This window comes from Anser brachyrhynchus (assembly GCF_964034855.1).
Source record: "Anser brachyrhynchus genome assembly, chromosome: 2".
Classification (NCBI taxonomy): Eukaryota; Metazoa; Chordata; class Aves; order Anseriformes; family Anatidae; genus Anser; species Anser brachyrhynchus.
In genome coordinates, this window is record NC_137695.1 from 64,970,336 (window position 1) to 64,992,886 (window position 22,551).

Below are 22,551 nucleotides of genomic sequence, written 5' to 3' on the forward strand. Positions count from 1 at the left end.
AGACTGGCAGAAGAAACACATGGTCTGATAGTGCTTCATGTTGTAATTTCCTTCTTCATGTGCCAATCAAGACAGGACTTGATCAACATAGGACTCTGTGTTTGCTTTTGGATTTTTACGTAGTGATGTTAATAACAGTTAAAAATCAGCTCCGTGTGACTGTGTATTTGAACAACAGGCAGCAGTGAGCACAAGGCAAGTTGAGAACATTAAGGTTGTTGGTTGATATTGACCAAGACAGCATACTGGAAAAGCCAGGATGCCTTCACAGTTCTGCCAGACACTGGTGACACTAACAGTGAGAAGAACATGGTAAGACTATCTGTGCTGCAGGGTCTGTGCTGTGGAAGACAGCAACTGTCCTGCGAGCTCTTCAGATGTATGCTCTCCTTGTACAATTAATTAAACGTGCTGTTGCAAGCGTCAAAGTTGACCAGAAACAGGCTGCATTAAGTCTCTAACAGGAACATAGCTTGTCTCTGGCTCTAAAACTGCCACAGTCATGATGGTACATCAGAATCTGACTTTACATCTTCTGTGAAACAAATTCAGACAACAGAAGAAGAAAACAGCCAAACACCTTTCGCTGAACATTGGCTGAATCAATCAGATGCTGAAACGAACCATGTCTAAGGAAAACAAGGGCAGTATGTTTATACTGCTGGAAATTAAAATCTCAAAGATATGTTATAAAATGCTGAATTTATGTCAATATGAACACAACTGGAAGTAATGCAGAAGTGGTGCCAGCACCACTTGATTCACTGATGAAGGGAAAAGAGAGCCGCAAACACTCCCCCACCACAATAATTTCAGATGCAAAGAGATACCCATTGCTCTGTGGCAAATCTCCAACAGGTAATGTGTGATATTTCTGGAATTACCTGCAGTCTAGCATGCCACCAACCTCATCTCAAGCACCTGACCACACTTGTTCTTTCATTAAAAAGTAGCTAGGTTAGGTGCAACCATCGTAACAACTGGACACCCAATCACATAACTGTTTCTTTCCTTTGACTTGAGCTCTGCTTTATCAAGAAGCTTTTCCTGTAATGTCACATGAAAAGTCTTCAGCTTTGTCACTGTAAGATGAATGCTAGTTTTATTGTGCAGAATGTTGTATGTGCATAGGCAATAGCTGTGACAGCAGGAAGAGCACCACATTATGAAGCTTTCATAACAATGCAATTATTAACTCAAGTCATTCAGACACATTTTCCAATAACTGCTTTGTGTGTTTGATACCATAATCAGTTATGTTAGATGACTCAAAATGTGCCACCATTAGAAGCTTTTTGTCATAACTCTTTTCAACTCAATTTTATAGAATTGTGATACTTGGTGGCATCATGACATTTTTTGTTGGTATGGGTGCCATGGAAAACTCAAGTGGGATCCAGGTGGAATTACTCATTAACACTGTCCGCCCTTCCTTCTTCAGCATTCTCAGATGTGTCTGCTCACTTGTCAGGTCCTCAGAAAGCCTCTTACATGCTTCCAGCTGTATTTCCTCCCTGGCCATAGCCTAGGCACCATGTGATATTTTCGAACTTGTCTGGACAGTTTCTGTGCTTCCTACATTTTAGTCCCTCTTAAATGTCCAGGTCTGTAAGGTTCCTCACCATGAGCCGAGCTGGCCTTTGAACAAACTGCCTATAGCTATCCTTCAGACACCTGTGCACTTCCACAGATAAGAAAGCCACAAAAAAAATTGGAATTGAGTGTATTGCTCATACTAGTGGAGCTACCATATAAGAATGATGTCAGGTTATCTACTGTTTGAAAAGCACACACTGAAAAAGAGTACTAGTGCATAACATTTAACAGTGTGTTTTTAAAAAGATTAGGAAAGGTTACAAAATCTTTTTCCATTTGGCTGCAATGAATCACACTGTGGTTGGTGTTATCTCTCCTTGTCTTCCCAGTGTTTAAACTTCCCCTTCGTCACGAAGTCACTCACTGCAGCTAACTGTGGCCACACAGAAGTTGGTTGTATAGTTTAAGCCAGTTTTGAAGAGACAGGCACTTTCAGCAAGCAATCCATCCCTTCCTAAAGTGGGTGTTTAATATAAAGAGGAAAATTAACATCTGGAGGCACCAATCTATCTACTGAAGGATTCCAGATATCTGCCTTATTCTTTCTAACTTCTGGAACCCAGTATGAGGAAAATACAAGTACTACTGGCAATATAAGGGGATTCACATTTTGCTTACCTGATCTCCATTCACGCTTAGATCTAACAACCAAACTAACAGGTCTTAAAAGTTATAGTTTGTCCCTCTGACCCTCCCAGACCAAATGTCTCAGCTTTCTGCACTTCGCATTACACATATTATCATCAAGAGTTTATTTGGTCTGATTTCCATTTTTTACAATTTAGTTTTCATGGCCTTGCTAGACCTTTTTGCATTGTTTTGGAAATATTTGCAGTAAACAAGCTATTCTGGGCAGTACAATGCTGTTAAATTTGTCAAGAATTATCTGAGTTACCACAGTTCACTGAAAGAAGCTATGCAGAATCTGTAAGTGACATTAATCATATAACTGTGAAGCTGGTAGAGGAGTATAGTACAGTCTTAAGTTCTTTAGTATTAATCAGTAATCACAATGTATCACAAGTTGCAGCACAGGTAGAGGCAGGGTATGCTTGAAACCAGTCTGATATTAACATCATTACATATAAAAACAAACAAAACAAAACAAAAAAAACACAAGACCCTAAGGAGATTAGAATCAGAGGTGAGTTGTAAGTAATCTGAGCTGCTTCATATTTTATTTTCACCTCAAGAATTCATTCCTTCCCTGTCCCATCTCTCCTTCAGATGATAAGCTAATCATCCAGGAAAGGGCACAGTGATTTCTCATGTCGGCAGCAGTCCTTCTGTCCTTCCCCAAAAAAAGGTAGTCTTCCATTCATAATTTTTGATTAGTAAGCGATGTGTTTAGAGTGATAATCTTCACTTTACATAATCCTCTCCTACATCCACTTTTGTTTTCACTTGGGATCTAATACTAAGTTGATCATGCAAAGATTCATACATAAATGTCAACTAAATTTGGCTGTCTTCTTCCTTCACTGTTCAGTTTTACTGCAGTTTTACTGCATTTACTAACAGTTGATGTTTAAGTGCATCAGTGCTGACATTTATCCCATTAAAGCCTTGAGAATTCAAATGAGTGCTACTGCAATATTATAATTCTTTACATTTTTCCCTGACGGCTGAACAGGTGATGTGATTGATGACAAAGCCTGGTTATACAGAAAGTCGCTACTAGTAAAAGACACATTTCAGTGAGTCATGAATAAAGAATTAAATGAAAACCAGAACCTGTAGTTAGAAACAGGCTATTAATCAATTTAAATCAATTTAAAAAGCAAATCCTCTGTTCAGTTGTGACTTATTTTTCTACTTGAACCAAAACTTCAGAAGACAAGTAGACATGCATGAGCTATGACTACCCAGCGTGAAATCCAGTGAGGCTGCATGGTTTCTAGATCCTGAAAGATATGAAAGGGTGTTACCATCCAAGCACAAAACAGAAAGAGAATCAAGATGTGAAAAAAAAAAAACAAAACATAGCATCCACAGAGACTGGGAAAAAAAAAGAAAAAAAAAAAAGAAGGCAAGAATGGAGAAGAAATATCTCCACCACAAAATAGACTATGCCACTGTGGCAACTTTTTAAGGAACATTTGAAATGTAAGTTTCCTCTGTGACAGAAAAAGGAAGTGTGAGAAACATGGATTTACACAGTAGCTACATTTCATTATTTTATTGTATGCTATTTGTATAGTTATTTTTGAAATTACTATGTTTTTAGTTGAAAGATAAATATATAGGCTTTTCTTGTACACAGAATTAAAAAAAAAAAAAAAAAAAAAAAAAAAAAGTTATGAATTTCCTCCAGTCTGACTGTTAAAAGAGTTAATGTACACAGGAAAGAACATACTCTTTTTGACCTCAGGTGTCTTTCATTTAAAGGATAATTTTAATTGTGCCAGAGAAGGGAGTGATTTCCATGATGTATGTATCAGAACACTTTTACATTATCATACGCAATCTATAAGTTTATGAAAGATATCCATTGCAAGTTCCTACAACTTCTGCCTGTAAGGAAGCACTCTCTGATGCTCTATACCAATGCAGTTAATGCCACCTTCTGGTTTACTACCTCCAGTACAGATTTCGGTGCTGTACTCGGCTCTGGGGAATAAACTCAGCAAATCCCACTCAATTCAATACGTTCGGAAGTTGAGGTTATGATAAAAATGAAGCTCCAAAAAACCATTATTTTAACTTAAAATTTACAAATTCTCTCAGTAAACAGACTGGCAGTAGAGATAGACGCTGCAGTGTAGTAGTGACATGCAATCAGGTTAGTTTTGCGTTAAACCATCCTAACCAGATGTGTAAGTGTTGTGTTAAATGTGTCAGGACAAAATTTCTACAGCCGTAGGAAGATAGCAGTGTGAGAGAAGAAAGTGTAACAGAACACATGAATCCAAGAGTAGACCCATTGAGGAGGTTACTCAAAGGTGTATGTTAATTATGCATGAAGTAATAAAAGTTTTTGACAAGATGTATTAACAAGGTGTGTCTGAAGAATCCACCTAGATGATGAAAATGAAAAAAAAAAAAAAAGAAAAGAAAAGAAAAGAAAAAGTTTTTTCCTTTTTTTCTCCCGTTGGTTCATTTTTAAGGACAAAACAACTTCAAAGGAAGAATCTGAGTGGCTGCAGGAAATGAGAAACACTGCTAACTGCACTGCTGCTCAGCTGTTCATATGAAATCACATGTCTATCACTCCAGAACAGCAAGAGAAAGTAAGTGTGAGGTTTTAGTACAAACTCATTCCTGCCCTGTCAGCTGTCATCATTTTGTCACTCCACTCCTCCACCATTCATATTTCTCATCAGGATCCAATTCTGCTGGGATTCTGACACAATTTACGAGCTGTTCAGGATAGACTATATCCATTTTTAAAAACATCTGAAATGATTCATATCCGCAGGACTTTGGTATTAACCACACCATGCATCTTCCTGATCTTACTGTTTCCTAATTTTAAAATAACAACAACAACAACAAAGAGTACAAACATTAGGCAGGATAAACTGGGGCAGCAATAGGTAAAGTATGCAGGAAAACTCTTACCTCCTGCGCTAACATTGCAGGGAGGACAACAACGGACACACTCAGAGAGTATGGCAGGCAATCATCCTTGGCAGAATCCTCAAGAGATCCCTGACTCAAATTGACAGAACTGCTATCTTTCTCCGGATTCTGGATGGCAAATCCATCTTGCCGCTTTTGAGCTGGTGCAGATTTCTTATCAAAATCATGGTGAGAAGTAGGGCATTGCACAGTAACAGTGTCTCTTTCAGTGTGTACTCCTTTACAGCTGAAAATGAATTTCTAGAGTTGCAAGAGCACCTTGAAAAACTGTTCAAATAATGAGTAAAATCTCAAAGTAGCTGGCAACTATTTGGAGAATGCCAAGAAGGTCTGAATATACAACAGAGACAGAAATTTACCATCTAAAGGATGAGAATATCCCCTAAGAATATCAGGCAACAAATCTCTAGGTGCAAAAGCTTTCTTCCTGTGGTTGACACAACTCTTTCATTTGCCTATCAACTGCTTCATCAATCTGATGCTTTTGTAACACTTCTGGGATTTCTATATGACATTTCAGCACTGAGAAAAAGAAAGATTTTCGAACTATGACTTTACAGGTTTTTAACGGTGATATAGCTGAACTTTGTGATGAACTTGTGGTACTAATGAGCACCATCCCCAAAAAGCTGCTCTCAAAAGGCACCTTTACAGATTTGCAGAGGACCTATGACTCATACACTGTGCAGCCGAACTGTGTATTGCACAGTGCCCCAGTCATCTCGAGCAATTCTGGCATCTGTTGTGGCAGCAGATAATCAAAACATATTTGCATCTATTCTAAGACATAACAGGCTCATTTATTTGGTTTAGTTACTTCATCTGCTGAAAATGACGTTGACGAAAATCTCAATTATCCAAAAATGATTGATGGATACAATATAGAGGAAGCTTGCAAGTGGCATTAAACATAATGAACCTAATGGATAGCAAATGACCATTCACGGGTGTTCAAGACGATTACTTCTGACCTATGGTATGCAAAATGTCTGAAATGTGAATACATGGTTTCCAGGGTGTTTGTTCCTAAAAGTATATGCATATTGACCTCACATGAAATTACAAATTATTCCTTTTCAAGATTTGCTGGCATTTCTTGGCAAATTTATACTTTTTGTTTGCAAACGACAACACAGTAACAGCTATTTTAAGTGCATACATTTAACTTTCCTAATCATTTCAAAGAAAACACTTTTGAAACCAACAGGATAAATAATTTCAGTGATACACAAGGTGGGGGGAATGAAAGCTAGCAATCAGCAACAGAAAAGATATCCAAGAACAACATGATATTACTGAAAAAATGTAGAAACTTAAAGGTTGGTCCTCTGAATTAGTCTGGAATGTTGAAAAATCATGTCTTCCTTCCTGCAGGTTTAGATTTCAGTTTTGCACACATATATGCACACTTCTGTCCTGGTTCCAGTTAGGACAGAGTTAAGTAGCTCATAGTAGCTGGTAGGGTGCTATGTTTTGGATTAGGATGAGAAGAGCGCTGATAACATGCGGATGTTTTAATTGTTGCAGAGCAGTGTTTACACCAGGCCAAGGACTTTTCAGCTTCTCGCTCTGTCCTGCCAGCGAGCAGGCTGGGGGTGCAGCAGGAGCTGGGAGGGGACAGACCCAGGACAGCTGACCCAAACTGGCCAAAGGGGTATTCCATACCATCTGACGTCATGCTAAACAATATATAGGGGTGGCTGGCCGGGGTGGGGGGCCGGCTGCTCAGGGATAGGCTGGGCATCGGTCAGCGGGTGGTGAGCAATTGCATTGTGCATCACTTGTTTTCTTACACATTATTATTGTTAATACTATTACCATTATCACTATTATTATTATTATTGTTATTATTATTTTCCTGTCTTAATAAACTGTCTTTATCTCAACTCACAGGCTTCACTTTCCCGTTTCTCTCCCCCATCCCAGAGAGGGAGGGGGGAGGGTGAGCGAACGGCTGTGTGGTGTTTAGCTGCCAGCCGGGTTAAACCACAACAACTTCATATACAAGCTTCCGTTGTATTACTATAGTGAGTACTACATTTATATTATGCTGTAGCTTTCACAATGTATTTTCACTTAGTTTCAACCACAGATACACTGTTTGCCAGTGAAACAAATTTATCTCCTTTTTTTTTTTTTTTTTAAATGTGGAATATAAGGTTTACATTGCATAAGTATTCAGAGCTGGATGTTTCTAGGTCCCCCTAAACTAAGCTGTAGTAGTACCTGCTGGCAAATTTAATCAAGTCAGATCAAAGATGCTGATGGTGTAGCTGCCTATGCCACAAAAATTTATGTTCACCATACATGCAGAGTCAAATAAAATAAAGAACAGACATGAAAAAGTGATGAATAAACACTCTTCTAAATCTTTTGCGCCTCATATACAAAACAGTTTAGTAAAAATAGACAACTTTACATTAAAAAAAAATAAATATATATATATATTTTTTTCTCTTCCGGTATGAAATCAAAGTGCCCAGCATTCACTGGGTACTAGAGAGCATTTACTTAACTTTATTAATTGTTCTTAACTTCCACTTCTTGAGATTCTAGATTTGTCTAGCCTTTAACACAGATACTCATAGGAACAGGAAGCATTAGTTATATAAGTAGTCCTTAGTCCTGAGCATTATTTGTGTTAAAGAGGGCTACATGTACATTTTTCATTTGTGCAAGAATAAGATAGATATAAGATAGGCAGAACCCCAGATTCTCATTAATTTTGTTCATTGTTAAATTGGCCTTCTTGTTTTGCAGTGAGAACTTTATTTTAAATAAATCAGTAAGTACTTTTCAAAATCTTATTTGGGATCCACTTCCTTTCCCCAGCAGCTATGTAGGGATTGAAAATATATACTGTTATACATTGACTGATTTATTTACATAGTTTCTCTAGAGCCAGAAACAACTGGCCAACAAGAAAGCACAGAACAAATAGTTGCCGCAAAGTCCTACTTCCAAAACAAATTTAGTAAAGGCTGCTTTCTCAATTTACCAAAATGTGAGTTTCAGTGTTTGCAATATTCAGTCCCATGTATTTTTAGAGGAGAAGCAATTATCCACAATGAACTTATGAAAACAAAAGCACACAGCAAGTTTAGCTTTGCAATGTCTCAAAGGCCATTTAACAATTGCAACAATTGGCTATGCATCAAGATTTACACAGTTTGCTGCCCAAAGTGTCAGCTTTTACCTCAATTTCTGAATTTGCAAAAGCAAGAAAAATGTCTCCTCTTTGAAAAAAAGAACAACACACTCAATGGCATTTTTTTAAAAGTAAGAAAATTCTTGAAACAGAAGTATAATTCTATGAGATTTTGAAAACCAAATACCTAAGCCAAAACATGTAGTGAATTGCAAACCAAAAATACAATGTTGCCCTAAATTACTTCAGTTTATAAGCCATGTACACTTTTAAAATTCATCAAAACAAACAAACAAACAAACCATTTATAAAAAATTGTGCTAATCAGTTTAAGATGATGGAAAGCAGACCTCAAGAGAAGAAATGAATACTTCTCTTGTAATCTGTCCTCAGTCTACTTATTCTTTTGTGGTTAAGAAGAGGCGCAAATGACGTCTTTGGGATTGTTTTTAACAGCCAGATGAATCATCAGATTCTTTTTCAAGACATTCTGTTGATGCAGTAAGTAAACTTCCACTGGACATGAAGAAAATTATTGCTTAAAATAAGCAGGAACCTATCAGTGAATTCTACAGATGGTACACACTAACTGTGACTGTCAGATTTTTACACAATACTGGAAAAACTGCCTTAAGTCCTTTTTTTTGGCACAGAAGATTACACAATTACCGCATGCTAATTAAAAATAAATTGCTAATTAATAACTAACAGTTACAAAGCCAATCAGCAATGGGTTAGAAATAATTTAAATTTTCATGATGAAATTTTCATGAGGAAGTTCCATTTCTTAGATGCTGCTTCAAATTTCTATAGAAATGGTGTTTTCTTTTGTGTCTGCTGATTAGATAACCTGTTCTGCTGCAGTTGCTAAGGTCTCTTCTGACAGCAGTGTTAAGATACATTTCTTACATCCTGGTGAATTAAACAGCGACTGACTGATTTGGAATTACCTCCTGTTACTGGTCATGGATAGAAGTGAAAAAGTGACATCACCCCAAGCTCTACATTTACTTTGTGCCCTCTGTCTTATCTTGCATAAACCAGGCTTTTCTCCTGAAAAGGACTGAAGGAATACATCAAGTAATACAATTTTGATATCATGTCAAAATCCAGATGACTGTCAGAAAAAAAAGGACAAAATTGTTGGTTACCAGATGAACAAGATAACCAGAAAAGTGGGGAAAAAAAAGCAAGCAAAGAAAGAAAGAAAGGAGACAAAGACTCTTAGGCAAGAAATAGTGTTCCAAGAATGGTTTTTCTTTCAGTCACTGAGATTATTCCATGCCTAAATCTAGCTGCTTAAAAGACTTCCTGACTTTCTGAAACTGAGTTCAGATGAAGATGTTTTCTGGAGTAATTTCTAGGACTATTCCACCAACTAGAAGGTAAGCAAACAATCTCGTAGATCCACGGTAAATGGCTTATTTTTCTCATGGCAGATGCAGTTTCCAGTATCGTGCAGATCATTCTGTTATGTACTTTTGTGCCATGTGGTAATGCATTTGTTCAGTACATTTTCAATTCAATCTGATTTTTTTTTACTTAAAAAGAAAATAATTTTTTCTCTCTCCTTTTTTTTTTTTTTGATTGAGAAAAGTGAGTTCTACATAAAACATAAACTTAGCTATCCCTGCCAGTACTTCTACACTGACCTCCACTTGAAGTGTCAGCTGTGGGGCCTTTTGCAAAGATCTGGCACCAATCCCTGTATGCCTTCTGGGAGCTCATCCTGGTGGAGGACAGCGTTGTGTTATCTTTAGGAACTCTTGCTGGCTCTTACTGGCCTATGTGTATCTTGTTAGTGGAGAAGTCCAATAGGCCATGTCACAACTGTACCACTTTAGAGCAGATGCTGCTTACACACTTAGATCTTGTGCAGGAATCACACACCACAGAGGAATAAACATCTGGGAGATATCTGGTGCAACTGGATATAGGTATATCATTTAGGGAATTAGAGATCATTGTGGTAGGAATGCTTAGAAGATTGATAAATCAGGCCGGTTTTAAACTTTGCTCTTAACCCAAGTTTAGACTGTATGTGATAATATGGGACATCTGGTGCATAAAGAACATTTGGTACCTAACTGCAGTTCACATGGCAAATTTTCATAACACGTTCATAACACGCCTAACAGACCAGGGCTGGAGCCTTGTGTAGTTAGCATAAGGCATACTAGCACCTGTTTCTGGTGATTGCAGTAGTATTTTTTTACTCAGCCATTGGATACAGAAACACTTAGATTTTATTACCAGTTCTGTTATGTTAGTGTGCCTGTATTTGAGCTCAAAACGAGTTGTTCTTAATTATATCCTGCTTAATTGATCTTACTTTTATGAGTGCAGTAGGCCACAGCTGTGGCTATGTATAACCATGAAGATCTGAGGCAAAGGTTGGACAACAGTGCAGCAAGAAGTGTGTGCCTCATCACCACACTTCTAACCAAATATCAGTGGAGAAAATGGGGCCTCCAGCACCTGGACACCCAGCCCAGCCCCACTGGGCTCCCAAGACCTGAAGACAGAAAAGTAGATGAGGCTAGCAGTGTGCTTTTGTTCAAGATAGGGCTAGTTTCACCACGGCATTCAAAACACAGCACCAATCCATCAATACCTTGCAGCCATCCTACTAAGATTTTGGAAAATGGTTAGATTTCTCTTTCAACTTTGACATGCTTTGTACTTATAGCCCTGTCAGTACATAGGCCTTGGCTTGCACGTCCTCGACCTGTGAACATTTCTTCAGCACTGTACAATGGATGGGCACTCCCCAGGCAGCCAGACTTTTCCGTACAAATGAAGATAGGCTGTATTCCTTACGTTGCTCCATCTTGGTCTGTTCATGCCTTTTTTCCCTGTGCCACCAAGTATCTTGTCTGTGGTGGGTGCCAGAGTATGACAGACCTGGAAGTCTCACATGCAGAGGAAGAAGGCTATGAAATTTACTGCCATGGGCTCAGACGGGGTAAGACTGAAATTATTGGAAGGTTGTGGTGGGCGATGGGAAAGGGCCACTGTGGCGTTTGCTACACTCACAGGTGTCACATATGTCCAAAGCTCATTCTTGTCATTACTGCTCCTTGTTTCCAGGAGTGTGTGAGAGGGATACACGTATCCCAGGCACATGGTGCCATTCTTGAAATGTGATCAAAATCCAGATTTCCTTTTACCATCCACAGGAACATGTGACAGGAATGATCACTTGTGGTTTATCTCATGCTTGTGTCATATACTGGGGAGGCAAATGGCATTTATTCCTCTAGGTTGTGTGGCCTGTGCCAGGTAAAAGCTTGGCTACCATCAGCCTGTGCAGTACTTCTAAATGCAGATCCATACTACATGCAAAACAGAACTTGGCATCCATTAAAGAAGTAGCCTTGAGTGTTGATATCTGAAACTGGATGTAACACCTATAATGTTTTTGAACGTGACACTAGCATTCACAACTTCTAACCAGCAGTCTTCTAGGGTCTGTGCTATGGTTTTGAAAGCAACTGGTGGCTGACTGTTGTTCTTAGTGTGACCTGTTCAACTTTCTTTGCTTTGTGTGTTTATAAAGTTCCCACTCTCTTACTTTTTCTTTCAAATGACCACATAGAGCTAATAATAAGGAATTCAAAAAGAAAACCAAATCAAACTCTTAAAACAGCCAAATCTTGCTCCGTCTGCTTGATTATTTTGTCCATTATGGCCATAAAGACATACCTCAGTTAGTCTCTGGTGGCTATTTTGCTGCTTAGTTTCCACTCCTATCTTAACAAGGGACAGTATTTCATATGCTTTCATATTTCCACCCAATAAAGCTGTGCAGATACTAGCCTGTCCGATGACTGGAAAGTAACAGCCTGGTCTGTCTGGACTATGTGACAATCTGACTACTCATAAATCTCCATAATATTTTAAGGTCTGGTATTATCTCAAATCTTAAATCTTCACTCAATTAAATTTTGGTGCTCACTGTAATGCGTTAAGATGGTGTGATTAATTGTCTGATCCCCTATTTTTTTCTGCTCAGCTGGGATTTACCAACCCTGAATACACTAAGGCTTTTCACATATATCTGCTCAGATTGTACAGATGAAATCTTCAAGTCAAACGAAGAATACACAACAGACACGTTAACTATTCAGAAGGTCCTGCAAGCAACATCTGAAGATCTTTAGATGAGATAAACTAGAAACCACCTTCACATCCTCATTGGTTAACCTTGATTTATACTATATTTATGTACTTACGTATATATATACTTAAATACTTATGTGAACCTTGGTTACAATCTGATCTTGGTTACAATCTGATCTTTGTTACCTGGTATCACGGGTTTTTTTCCTCAAAATACAGGAAGTAACTTTGAGTCAATTTATCTTCACTGACCTAAACTTTTCAGATTCCATTCTAAAAACCGGTCTTTCTATTTCTCTTTATACAGAGTCCTGAGCAGGACATATGAGTAAGAGGGAAAATTGTACATGGATCTGGTGAATCAGTGTATTTCACACTGACAGAAAACAAACAAAAATTAGTCTGTTTTCAGCTGGCCTACATATGATCAAGATCAGATTTACCCATTACAAGTTTTGTAGGCAAGGGCTAATTTGGTAGGTTAGAGAGTGTGTACAAGCTTAACAAAAGTTTCCTTTCCTAAAGGAAGAAAGGTCCTTCTTGGAATATGTCCTTCTCTCAAAAGCCTGCCTCCTACCTGCACAAAAATATCAGGCTTCTTTCTGTGCCTCCATAAACTGACAAAGTGGCTAAGCAACTGGATAGACTGCCAAGTGGCTCAGTTAGGTGTTCTGAAATGTGAAGTATTGTGAAAGAGAAGTTTTAATGTTCTTGACAGGATCTTCCAGACCTGAAGGCCTAAAATATTATGCCCCAAAGCACTTAGTCATACCACCAGCTAAGGAAGATGAAAACGTAGGTATTAGGATTAGACTGAGCAAAAAAGAGGTCAGAGAGAGTTTTTGTTCTAAGTTTATGCTCATACTCCCAGCCTCAAGGCTTCAGCACTCATTCAAACAGCATCACCTATAGACATAATGCATATTGGAGTCAGCAGATAGCTCTGGCATCAGGCAGCACGCAAAGCTGCGAAGGACCTATAAAGGACAGCTGCATCCTGATCCATAGTAACAATAACTTTGACAAAACACTTTAGTATGGACAGTGGAACTATACAACCTCACTCACTCCCACTTCAGGCTAGTTGCTCTTTCTTAGTACGCCATGCACTGTTATGCTGCTTGGGTTTTGTTTCTTAATAATCCCTCCATTTTAGTCATGTTACTTGAGCTTTGAAAAACACTTACTTCTTGTTGCACTCTTGTATTCGTGAGTGGAGACATACTACAGCTACAAAGAGTAAACCCAATATTACACTCTTGTACTCAATAAATCATTATGTAAGATGTTGTTTATGTTTCATACAACCAAAAGTCAAGCCAATATACGTAGAAGGTCTGACAAGTATATGGGAATATTTATACACAAATTACCAAAACCAAACAAAAACTTCAACAAAAGCAGAAATTAAAAAATACATTGTCAAGTGTACTACATTCACAGCTATTAACAACGACATTCATATCATTTTGAGATTCTAAGCTAAGGTAGAATAAAACATCCCTGATTCTTCTTTGTCCAGGGCACCAAGTCCCAAAGATGACAGCCACATTACTTGGAAGGATTAATGCCCATATTTGTAAAAATTTGTAAAACACAAAATTATCTCAGTTCCTTTTCATGTGCACATTTTCTATATATTCAATGCTAATATTCATGAACTTCTCTTTTGTGGTACAAACTGTGAAAAAAATTAGGTATTAGTAACATCCTTAAGGGTTATTATTCATGTTATCATGAATCAGGGGGGATGTACCTATCACTGACCAAGCCAGGTCAGTCTCTGAAAGCAAGTTGCTAATTCCTTCATGTTAGTTACCATTTATGGGCAAAATTCCTATTAATTACCCCTCAGACGTTCACGACTGTAACATGTAGCAGTCTTGGACTGCCACCTAGAAGCTAACAGTATGCTTTTGGAGTCATCTGGTCTCTCACACGCTGGTGTGTCACAGTAAATCCTTATGCAATATTTCCTAGATTGCTCATTTATTTTATCTTGTTTCATTGTCTATCAATGTTTCTACCACATAGAACTATTACGCTAGCAACAGCCTGGGCAGTAGAGATCTGCCTATGCAGCAGCACGCAGCAGTTTCTTCAGTTTTGCAACTTTCTGAACTAACAACTGTTTTTGTTTTCAAGAAATAATAATCTCTCACATTTAAGATATTTGCTTTCTGTATTCCACAACAAAAGAAATAAGAAATCCAGAAGCTTTTCCATTGCTGTCAGATCAGTTGCTGTCATTGAGCAATACAGAAAAAAACAGTAAATACCTACAGAGCTATTACATGGCCAGTTATATCGCCAGGCTCATGGTTCTACACAAGAGCTAGGAAGGTCAGAAGTCCTCCCATCATGAACAATCCTTGAGTGAATTCAGGCAAGAGGAAAAACAGGAAAAAATCCAGGAAATCTAGCAAGCAAGACACAGATTGAATCATTTACATCACTAGCATGCACACAGACTATACTGCTACAGACGAAGACATGTTTGAAGAACCAAATCATGAGATTATAAATACCTTAAGGTGATTAAGGTTGCCAGTGTGGTGTGTTTATTAGCAGGTAGTTGTCACAGCTACATAGGCACTGGCACTCAAGCATGTACTTGGCCACAAAAATGACTGACTTGCAGGAAAAACACATCCCTAGTTTCATCTCAAAGTTTACTTACTAGTCTAGCAATGTCAACAACTGGTTTTCATCACTTTGTAAAAGAATGTTAGTCATTTGAAACTAAGTCACTATTAAAAACTCATGACAAAGAGCAGACGAACCTGAAATCAATTGGTATGGACAAAATGGAGTGAAATAATTGTAAACTTACTCAGAAGAATTGCATAGTCATTCATCATGAACCCATTCTGGCTTATCCATTGCACATTTTCAGTATATTTTCAGAATTACTTTGATTCAGAAAAAAAAAAAAAAAAAAAAAGGGACAGTAAATTCCTAACCCCTTTTCTCTGATGTAATTTATAACATTTATAGCAACCACTAAAAATTCTAGTCTGGATAAGCCAAGCATGTCATCCTTAAATTCTTTGAGACTTTTACAGGACTATAGGCTCTAAACTAAAGAGGTATCTTTTTATTATGCTGCTCCATCCACAAGTGAAGATTTGCAGAGTCTATTAATACTGTTTATTATTGAATAGCATTATATTCAATCAGCAAACTGAGCTGAAACTGCATAAGCTGGCAGCTAAAACATTCTGACAGAAGAAAGTCCCTCCTTTGGGGAAAAATAAGGTGCCACTGAAATCAGGTACAACCTCCAGTCAAGGAGAGCTTTCATGTCTGTATAGACAATGTTTTAAACATCACCTAAAGGGTCAAGAGAAGAAACAGTCATTGGCTGTTATTCCCAAAATAAATTCCAACTAGTATGGTTTGGTCAAGGGTATAGAAAGAAAGATAAGAAACTGGGGGAAAAAAAATCCATATTCAAGGCCCTTACTATTTAATTTCCCTTTCCCAATCCCAATCCACCCCAATCAGCAATTACTAGACAGTCCCATGTAGACTTAATTGCTCATTAAAATGTTGAAGATCAGAAAAAAATGTGGGATCTACAGCACAAGACCCAAGAGGAAGAGGCTCAGCTGCAGATTAGCAAACATGGCACAACTCTGATGTTTATTTACTACTTGTTTCTAAACTTTGTAAATTCGTCAGTGGGGATGGGTCAGTGAATATCAATCTCTTCTTCTGAAGTAGATATTTTAAAGTATAAAATTTATTAATGAGATCCCTTTACATTAAGTATTCTGTGATATCTAAAATATACATATAATCCTTTTTAGGTAAGTGGCTAAAGAACAGGCTCTAGCAGTTTGTTAACATTTGGTACATGAACATTACCTCATTCTAGTGTTTCTCTTCAAGACTTGCTTTTTAATATATGAAAAGGTGCATGTTCATGAAGAAAGTGGTCTGGATAAAGAAATTAGTAGTTTTCAAAGGAAATCCCCAAACAGAACTTATACTTATGGCCTTTAACTTCCACGTGGAGGGTGGGTTAAATCTCATCTTTCATAGCTGTCTAATTTTGTAAGTCTATTATGGTTAAAAAGTTGGGGTTTTTTTCCTACTTCATGCAGGAAAAGAAAGATTATTTAAGGGCCTACTTCCAAGCGGGCCAATGCAAAGTTTTTATTAGTTCCAACACTGGAGTTTTCCACTGAAAAAATGTGATCTAATCCAAGCAGTTGGGGCATAACACAATCTCAGCACTGAAATCTTCTGCAGCTCTGTGGAAATGTTGCCTCATGCCCTGCTGCAGAATGACACTTCAGCTTGGAATGACTTGGCTGTAAGAAGGAACATCTATTCTAGCCCCTTTAAGTGACATTGCCCTACTTTTTTTCTTCATATTAGTTTCAGGAAATAAAATGAGCTCCTCAGTGTGGGGCTTTGAAAGTCACGCTTTGGTGAGCAGTCCTGGAAAGTTCAAGAAAAGTGACAAGAGATTCCCTAGTGTGGTGGTTTTACCCAGTTGGGCAGCTGAGTTCCACCACAACTGCTGTCTCACTCCCCCTACTCAAAGGGAAGGGGGAGAAATTATGATGAAAAGGGCTCGAGGGTTGAGATAAGGACAGGGAGATCACTCAAACATTGTGACAGGCAAAACAGATTCAGTATAGGGAGATTTGAGAAATTTATTGCCTGATACTAACAAGCTAGAGAAGTGAGAAACAAAGGAAAGAAACCAAATGTGCCTTCCCCCCATCCACCCTCTTCCACCTCCTCCCCCCAACCGATGCAGGGGAACGGGGAATAGGGGCTGCGGTCAGTCCCTGATGCTTTGTCCCCACCACTCCTTTACAGTCACTCTCTGCCCCTGCTCCACGTACGGTCCCTCCCACGGGATGCCGTCCTTCCTGAACTGATCCTCCGGGGGCTGTCCACAGGCAGCAGCTCTTCAAAAACTGCTCCCACACGGGTCCGTACCATGAGGTCCATCCATCAGGAGCAAACTGCTCCACCATGGGTCCCGCACGGGCAGCAGCTCCCCCCAGACCCCCTGCTCCTGCGTGGGCTCCTCTCCATGGACTGCAGCTCTGGCCCGGGGTCTGCTCCTGTGGGGGCTCTCCATGGGCCACAGCCTCCTCCAGGCTACATCCAACTGCTCCACCGGGGGCTCCTCCACGGGCTTCAGAGTGGAGATCTGCTCCATGTGGGACCCATGGGCTGCAGGGGGACAGCCTGCTCCACCAGGGGCCTCTCCACAGGCCGCAGGGGAACTGCTGCTGCATGCCTGGAGCAACTCCTGCCCTCCCGCTGCACTCACCTTGGGGGCTGCAAGGCTGGTGCACACTCCTCACTCTCCCAGCTGCTGTTGTGCAGCAGGTTTTTTTTCCCCCTTTCTTAAATCTGCCCTCACAGAGGTGCAAACAACCTCACTTATTGGCTCGGCTCTGGGCAGCAGCAGGTCCCTTTGGAGCTGGCTGGAGCTGGCCCTTATCTAAAATGGGGCAGCTTCTGGATTCTTCTCACAGAATCCACCCCTGCAGCCCCATGCTACCAAAGCCTTGTCACGTAAACTCACTACATCTAGAACTAGATTTCCTCAAGACGCAATACACATAGCAGCACGTAGTGAGTTGGGACAGGGCTTCAGATATAAATTGGAATAACTGACTTTTTATAAACCAAGAACAACAGGCATACGTGAGATGCAAATACCTTAGAGATACCCAGGCCTGTGCGGGTACTTAAACATGTAACTCCACAAAGAAAGTTAAACCAACTTTACCTGTATCTTCTGTGCTTCATAGGGGCCACTGAGCTGCAGGCTCTGGTGGCGGTTGGAGCTAACGGCTATGGGGCGCTTTGGCAGCCATTAGAGCCATCAGGGTGCGGGCAGGCGGGGGCGAGGGGTGGGTGAGGGTCTGGAGTGGACCCGCAGGTCTGGGGGCATTTGCATGGTGGGATGTGTTTGTCTGGGATTGCTGGGTGTGTGGAGCTGTCCTTGAGGTGAGGTGGGGCCTCCTCACATGTGCTCAAAGGTCCATATGTGTGTCTGGAAGCTCATGGACACCTGGGCATGCTCACAGAGTGGGCCTGTGCAGCTGTGCATGCAGGTCTTTAATGAAATGAATTAGCCAAAGGAGGAAGCATCAGGGCAAGAGTTCTCACATTGGCCGTTACGCCTCTGTCTGTGATCTGAAAGAAGCAGTTCTAGTGTGACTGACAGGATAGTTCAACCTTGGGACATATATGCTGGTCGAGTTGTCAAATAGCACTGCCATTGGAGGTGACATTCATGGTGGCACCTTCCTTTTGCCAGGACAAAGACTACCATCTTAACCAAGAACTTTGGAAATCTCCACTCCATTTGCTGTTTTATTATTCAGCTTAGTTCCATTTGAAAGCTGAAGTCAAACTTCACCCAAGTATGTTAACTGAGATAGTTTTCCTGCCCAGTTCAAAGTTAAATAACTACTAAAAAAAAGATGAAGGATATGTTTTATTAATGGCAGAATGATGCACCAGCATTCAGTTTCGCAGTTCAGTTGTGATGAGACACCTGTAACTTACTGCTTTACAGATATCCCTGAATACAGGGAGACTGATTTGGTGTCATTTTGAGTCAAAGCTCTTTATTTTTTATTTTTTTTTTTATTTTTAAATGGTTCACTGTCACAGCAGCTGTCATCCAGGTCCTTTTGGTCATTCTTATCACAGCAATTATAAATTTGAGCAATGCTTGAGGCCAAATAATTCTAAAGGCCTTAACAGGTTAAGAAGCTGAATGTTATTGTTTCCTGTGCTATTTTGTTGCATATTGCTCCACAGAATGCTGATGTAGAGTGCTAACCTCCATTCCGGTAAGGGCTTCAGTGGAGTTAAATTTTTTAAGGGAATCAGAAAACAGTGCTATGTTGAAAAAAATCCATATAAATCAGTTCTACATGTCACAGATAAGGCTCACTTTTCTTTAAAAAAATGTTAAATGTGCTTTGTGTTTTGATATGTTTCCTGTAATCACAGGAATATGTCAGGCAAGAAGAAAGAAATCCAACTTCAGGTATAAATCCTAATTACTTAATTCTAGAGATGAAAAGATTATTATTTTCTTGCCTTTTAAAGATGTTAAAATGTCAATCCATTTTATTTCAGGCCACAATAACCAATCAAAATGAGTGGGATGAAATGTTGCTGACAAAAGGTGTAGTAGGTACTAACTATTATTCTTTCTTGACACATACAATTTCTCATATATCGTCTAATATTTAATACATAAAGCTAGAAGACTAGTGCCATACTGTCCTCTAAATAATGGTTATACTAATATATTTAAATGGGTATGTTGTGTTTATGAATAAATCATATCTTCTATAATAAATAAATACACCATAAATCATACTTTCCATTATTTTATCTGGTTTTATACACTGATGTTTAGAAAATGCCATTCCAATATCATATTTTTGATGGTAGGCAATAGGACATTTCTGTGGAGGTTTTTTCCCTGAAATCTCATAGAGCCTACGTTAATACTATACAGTTATACTCAGCAGTTAATCATACAGCATTCTGAGAGCGCATCTGCTATATTCTCCCCAGTTTTCAGTTCACTGAGTCCAATAACAACATCTAGGTTTCCTAGGAATTGTATCTGGGTAGAGGGAACAAATCTGTAGTGGAATGAAATCTACAAGAGATCGATGATGGGAAAGAAATGGGCTCATGGAGGGAAAAAGCAATATTCTGAAAAGAAAAAGAAGAATCAAACAGAAAAGGAATATAAGAGAGAAATGTAGCTGTTTGAATTACTCATCTCAAATAGTATTGGAAGCAGATTGTTGATGTCAGAAGTAATTGAAGTACTAGAGGAAACCATGATGTGTATATATTGATGTGTACATGAAGTATACATGAAGCATAATTAATACATCGATGTATACATGAAGTGTTCATTGACTAGAAGAGGACTAGAGGATGCATGTGACTGCCTTCTCAGTACTATTCCAACACACTCCTAAGTATGTTTCATTTTATAAGTTCCACAAGTCAGCAGTCTGTAATTCCAAAATATTATATTTTAGTAATAGATGTATATCAAGCTTGGTGTGGTCCTTGCATAGCTGTGGTAAATTTATTCAGAAAACTGAAGAATGAGTTTAGTGAAGATGACGTGTTGCATTTTGCAGTGGTAAGTATGTAAATTATATATGGAATTTGAATTCTAGTTTATGTTAGATGTATCTTTTTTTCTGCATGCATTTACAGAGTTTTCATTTTACTTTCTTTATACCAATTGAGTCACTAAAATTTTGGCCTGGTTGCCTTTTATTCTCAATATCTCCTTATATAGCTTTGTTCAGAGGTAGATTAGAAATGGTAGTAAGTGTGGAAGAATTTATAATAGAATCATAGAATCATTAAGGTTGGAAAAGACCTCCAAGATCATCTGGTCCAACCATCACCCTAACACCACTATCACCCACTCAGCTATGTTCCTAAGTACCACATCCAGAAATAATAATAGAAAGGGAGCTCACAATAATAATAACAACAAATTGTATAATTATTAATAACCTAATAATAATAGAAAAGGAGCTAATATCCTCCAGCTTTTCTTTTCCTTGATGAGAGTTGCAGAAACTTTCAAAAGCCAAGCTATATGGGTTTGTTTGTTGGTTTTAAGTCTGTTCATTATTGCCACATTTAAAACTCTTACATCCCTGAAAAAGTGTTGCATCTTTTTTTGCAAGTATTTCCTTGTATTTCATTTTTTAAAAGAACAAAAAGGGGGAGTTGAAAATAAATTATCACAAAACTGTAGTAGTAGAAATATTCCACTACACTGGCAGTTGGTATTCTGTATATCCAATATATATCCTGTATATAGGAGGCATATATATATTTGAATTAGATACATTTGTTTCACAGATTCAGTTCCTCACAGATACTGACCAAGCTCATTCTTTCTAATGTTACTGAAAACTTTCCATTTTTTGATCAAAGTTCCTTGAATTTTTGCATAAAATACGGGTATCATAAATATACAAAAAAACAGGAAGTTATGTTCAGAGGTAGTCTGAAGTGCTTTTTCATTGCATTGACCACACATCACAAAGAACTTAATAAAGTGGATAATTTCTTTTGTCAGGATTGCATATACTACTTCTCCATTTATGTATGTTTATACATGGAAAAACAGTACTAAAGTAACATTTTTCCTTGAGTAGCTGCTGTAATATGAAAGGAAGCCAGTCCCATATTACCAAACCAGCCCTTCCTTCAATACCAGCAGGTGGCATAAAGACTGCTAGTTGTATTTAAGATTGTAGTGAGATTATGTAACACAGTAGATGATGGCAGTTTTCTTTCAGACAAAATCTTTTTTTATACATATAAATATATGCATAAATATAAACACTTATGTAAGCAATTTTCTTCATCTGACTTCAGGCAGAGGCTAACAGTATTGAGACTCTGCAACCACTTAGGAATAGATGTGAACCCGTTTTTCTCTTTTGTGTTGTAAGTACACCACATTGCTTTCTGTTAATGCATTGCTTATTTTTACATTAATGTTTCAGTAGATTAAAAAGAAATGTGAAACTATATGTCATATTTATTTTTACATTAATGTTTCAGTAGATTAAAAAGAAATGTGAAACTATATGTCATATCTTTACATTTTACAGTATATAGGACCATATTATCAGATGTTGTTTACTTGATGCTCTTTCCCATGCCTAAATCTGTGGTTATCAAGCACATTTTTATTGTGGTTGCATATTCAGACAGCCACAGCAGATTTGTGGTACCCACATTTTTGGTAGTTACTGAGAAATCAGAGTAAGTTTTTCTGGGGTTGCCTCACATAAAATGCCTGCATTTGGCTACCCTGAAATGCTTATTCTGTGCACAATTTCCCTCAGGGAAAGAGATTACATTTCCTTCCACTTCAGTTTTTTAAAAATAAGCAAATAAGATTGCCATTTTCACATTTTAGCAATTGTAATGATTCATACATTTAATGTCTCTCGTTGATGGATACAGAAAGACTGTTTTCTTAGGACTCCATTTTAGAACACTGCTAACTTAGTAGGCAGTGAGTTTTGTTGTTGTTTTCTGTT

General features: G+C 38.4%; 1 protein-coding gene across 1 annotated transcript in view; it reads left to right on the top strand.

Moving 5' to 3' along the window:
• The first annotated feature begins 6,913 nt into the window (after window positions 1-6,913).
• The window catches only part of NME8 (NME/NM23 family member 8), a 33,929-nt gene continuing 18,291 nt past the window's right edge, over window positions 6,914-22,551 (top strand). The window contains exons 1-7 of the mRNA XM_080578927.1: window positions 6,914-6,935; window positions 7,072-7,205; window positions 9,371-9,711; window positions 19,451-19,487; window positions 19,580-19,628; window positions 20,509-20,615; window positions 21,878-21,949. Of these exons, the coding sequence (XP_080435053.1) occupies window positions 9,662-9,711; window positions 19,451-19,487; window positions 19,580-19,628; window positions 20,509-20,615; window positions 21,878-21,949 (315 nt within the window). The 5' untranslated portion in view covers window positions 6,914-6,935; window positions 7,072-7,205; window positions 9,371-9,661. The remainder of the gene's footprint in view (window positions 6,936-7,071; window positions 7,206-9,370; window positions 9,712-19,450; window positions 19,488-19,579; window positions 19,629-20,508; window positions 20,616-21,877; window positions 21,950-22,551) is intronic.